The sequence below is a fragment of the Phragmites australis genome, chromosome 23 (assembly GCF_958298935.1).
Source record: "Phragmites australis chromosome 23, lpPhrAust1.1, whole genome shotgun sequence".
Taxonomy (NCBI): domain Eukaryota; kingdom Viridiplantae; phylum Streptophyta; class Magnoliopsida; order Poales; family Poaceae; genus Phragmites; species Phragmites australis.
In genome coordinates, this window is record NC_084943.1 from 8,496,168 (window position 1) to 8,499,054 (window position 2,887).

General features: G+C 45.8%; 1 protein-coding gene across 1 annotated transcript; it reads left to right on the forward strand.

Moving 5' to 3' along the window:
- Nucleotides 1-1,118: 1,118 nt before the first annotated feature.
- On the forward strand, nucleotides 1,119-1,972 carry LOC133906637 (uncharacterized). Its single transcript, XM_062348590.1, has 2 exons — nucleotides 1,119-1,658; nucleotides 1,748-1,972. Exons 1-2 carry the CDS (start codon nucleotides 1,269-1,271, stop codon nucleotides 1,802-1,804), a joined length of 447 nt encoding a protein of 148 aa, XP_062204574.1. The 5' UTR covers nucleotides 1,119-1,268; the 3' UTR covers nucleotides 1,805-1,972.
- The last annotated feature ends 915 nt before the right edge of the window (nucleotides 1,973-2,887 follow it).

The window sequence follows — 2,887 nt, forward strand, 5'->3', positions numbered from 1 at the left end:
GGATAAAATTGGAGACTAAGCATTTTCTACTACTTATTCTTCATCTATATTCGTAATTTTAGATTGGCTTCACTTATTTTTGCTTGCTTTTCGGTTGCTTGCAGGGATAAGAATTTCGTGTTTAGGCTCATCGTGCCCATGGCAATGTCAGTAACCTACAAGAGTTACTTTAGTGATTGCCAAAGCACTTTATCGTCGTACGAGTGTTTCTTATCGAAAGTCATCTCCACCAAACTGACATGTGTTCATCGAAAGATCATGACACACATTCACGTATCAAGTGCATATTACATCCTATATTGGTTTTATAGCTATAAATTATATATTCTTTGAAAAAATAATGGTCAAAGTCCATCTTTAAAGATTTTTAAAACAAAATACGCCATGTATTGAACAGAGGGAGTGGTATATATTGATACAGTACTTATACATACTAGTTGGTTCGCTAGTATGTAGCGATAGATGCCGTCTCGTAGCCTTTTGGATAAATGCGAATTTTCATTTTCAGTTCAGAAAGGCGGCATGGGTGAACGAGATGCAATATTTTAGTACTACTTTGGCAAATCAATCTCTAATCATGCCCAAATAATACGCCTACCACCACCACAAGAACAGGCCCCTCCATACGCGCTGAAAAAGCTGCAGACACAGCGCTGTTGCATAGAGGCGACCATGAAGTGCCCGCTGTAGGATTGTAGGAAACCGAGCCCCATGCCTCATAAACGCGCGTCAAGCTCGTCTCTGCTGCGACACTGTCCCCTCCGTAACCAGTGATCGAGCAGAGCTACCTTGCACACTGTACCACAAGCTTCTACTGCCTTGCCCCCTCGTTCTTTTTTCCCACGACCTTCTCTTCCATCCCGCGTGTCGTTTTGAAAAATGATGAATTGAACTTTTAAAAATTTAATTAACAATAATTTTTAAAATATTTAGTTTGTAAATTTTAAAATCTAGATTTGTCTTAAAAATACCTTCATAAATAATAAAATTGAATATATTTTATAAATATATTATAATTAAAAATAATACTCAAAGCTACGTATAAGAGACAGTGTTATAACTCTATAGCCCAGCTCATTACTTGCTCTTCGTCTGCAGTCAGTGCAGCGTTGTGTGGTGTTGCTCCTGCACTCATATGCTTCCATTCTTGCTATAAATACGTGCATCCAGTCACTGCCCTTGTCCTACCACCAGCACCACCGCAGCGCTAGCCTAGGAGCTTCCCCACTCAGTTTCTCTTCTTCGCCTGTGGCCTGTGAGACCAGATCATGGAGAAGGCGAGGCGGCGTCACGTGCCGGCGTTCGGGGAGTGGAACTACTACTCCTCCCCGGAGGAGCCGCAGCTGCCGCCTTCCACCGGCGCAGTGCCCGACTGGTGGTACGCGCCGGAGCCAGAGGCATGCAGCGACGTCTGGTTCAGGTACTCGCCGCCGCCGCGCAAGCCAGCGCCAAAGAAGGTCAGTAGGCCGGAAGTCGCGCCGGAGAAGCTTTACTACAACGGCGGGAAGGAGAGCGTGCCGGTCGAGCGAGTGCGGACGGCCGACTCAGGTCGGGCGCAGCGCGCACCGGCGAAGGGCACCCGCAGGATTGTGAGGCCCGTGGATGAGGACCTGTACCAGGTGCCCCCAACGGAGTTTGTCTCACAACGGCCAAGACGGGTACGTTAACGCTCCTGTCTTCTTCTTCATTCACTCTTGTTAGATGTACTAATAAAATATGTTTTGTGTTGTCTTCTTGTTGCATGCAGAAGAGAGAGGGGAGGAGCCTGTGGATGGGTTGCTTGGGCATCAACTGCGTCTCCTGAAGCAACAACATCAAGCTGGCCTATGGAATCTGGATTAGTAGTATTTGTGCTAGTTTTTCTTGTTTGTCTCTCTCTTGATAGGTTTGCATAGTCTATTCCATGTACCATCCAAGTACCACTAGAAGTAATGTATTTTCTACGCCTTTTTAACAGTGTGTAAGGATAAAGAATGGGATTAATGTAGCATGCTTTCATGTTGTTTTTGTGTACATAACAAAAAAAATGAGACAATCTTGGTCCTCTAATCAATGTTCATAGCTTATAACACTTTCTGAAGCTTGCAAATTTGTCTTGGTAAATTTAAGAAACTTGAATTTCTTTCTTGTTTTATTCTCTTTCAAAAAGTTTTTTCTGGTTAATTCTCTCGGTAAAAATTTTTTTGGGTGAGTTTTCTTTGTTGCAAATGCTTCGATTCTTTGCCATCCGTGTTGCTCGCATGTCATTATCAGAACAACTTTGGTGACTTCAGCCTCACTTGAATGCGCATGTGGTCCGGCGCGCATCAGCCACAGTTAGGCCACAAGCTGGCTTTGGCATGCTGCACAGTGCTGGCCGAGTAACAGTGCACGCTGGCGCCCGGCGGTGAGGGGAGCACCTATCACTCACGGACCAGCGACCATGCGCGCCAAGCGTGCATGCTTCCAGTTCTAGATGTTGATCGAAATTTATGGCATGGGCATGTAGTGCGGTGCTAGCCCTTTGTATGCAACGTTAGGTTTGTATGGCATGCTGCTCAGTGCCAGCTGCAATATGTAATACAAACCGCAGCATTGAGGTGCGAGGCCGGACTTCACTTGCCCGCGCTTGGTATACGTCAGGCTAACACTTGCCTGCGCTAGTGGAGCTAGTTGCTGACCTGCACGTGGGCCCAGCAGAGATCAGAGGATGCGCAAAATGGCCATCAATACGGCAGGGAACTTGGACTCGAGCCCTTTCTTTACGATTCAAAAGGATTTATATTCCTAGGCACAAATGGGTAATGTAACGGTCCACTGGCGTGTGTCCATTTTTCGTACTTGTCGACTCCCGCTAGTCTATTGCTCGAACCAAAAAGATGGGTTGGGCTAAGTCAACGATGTATAT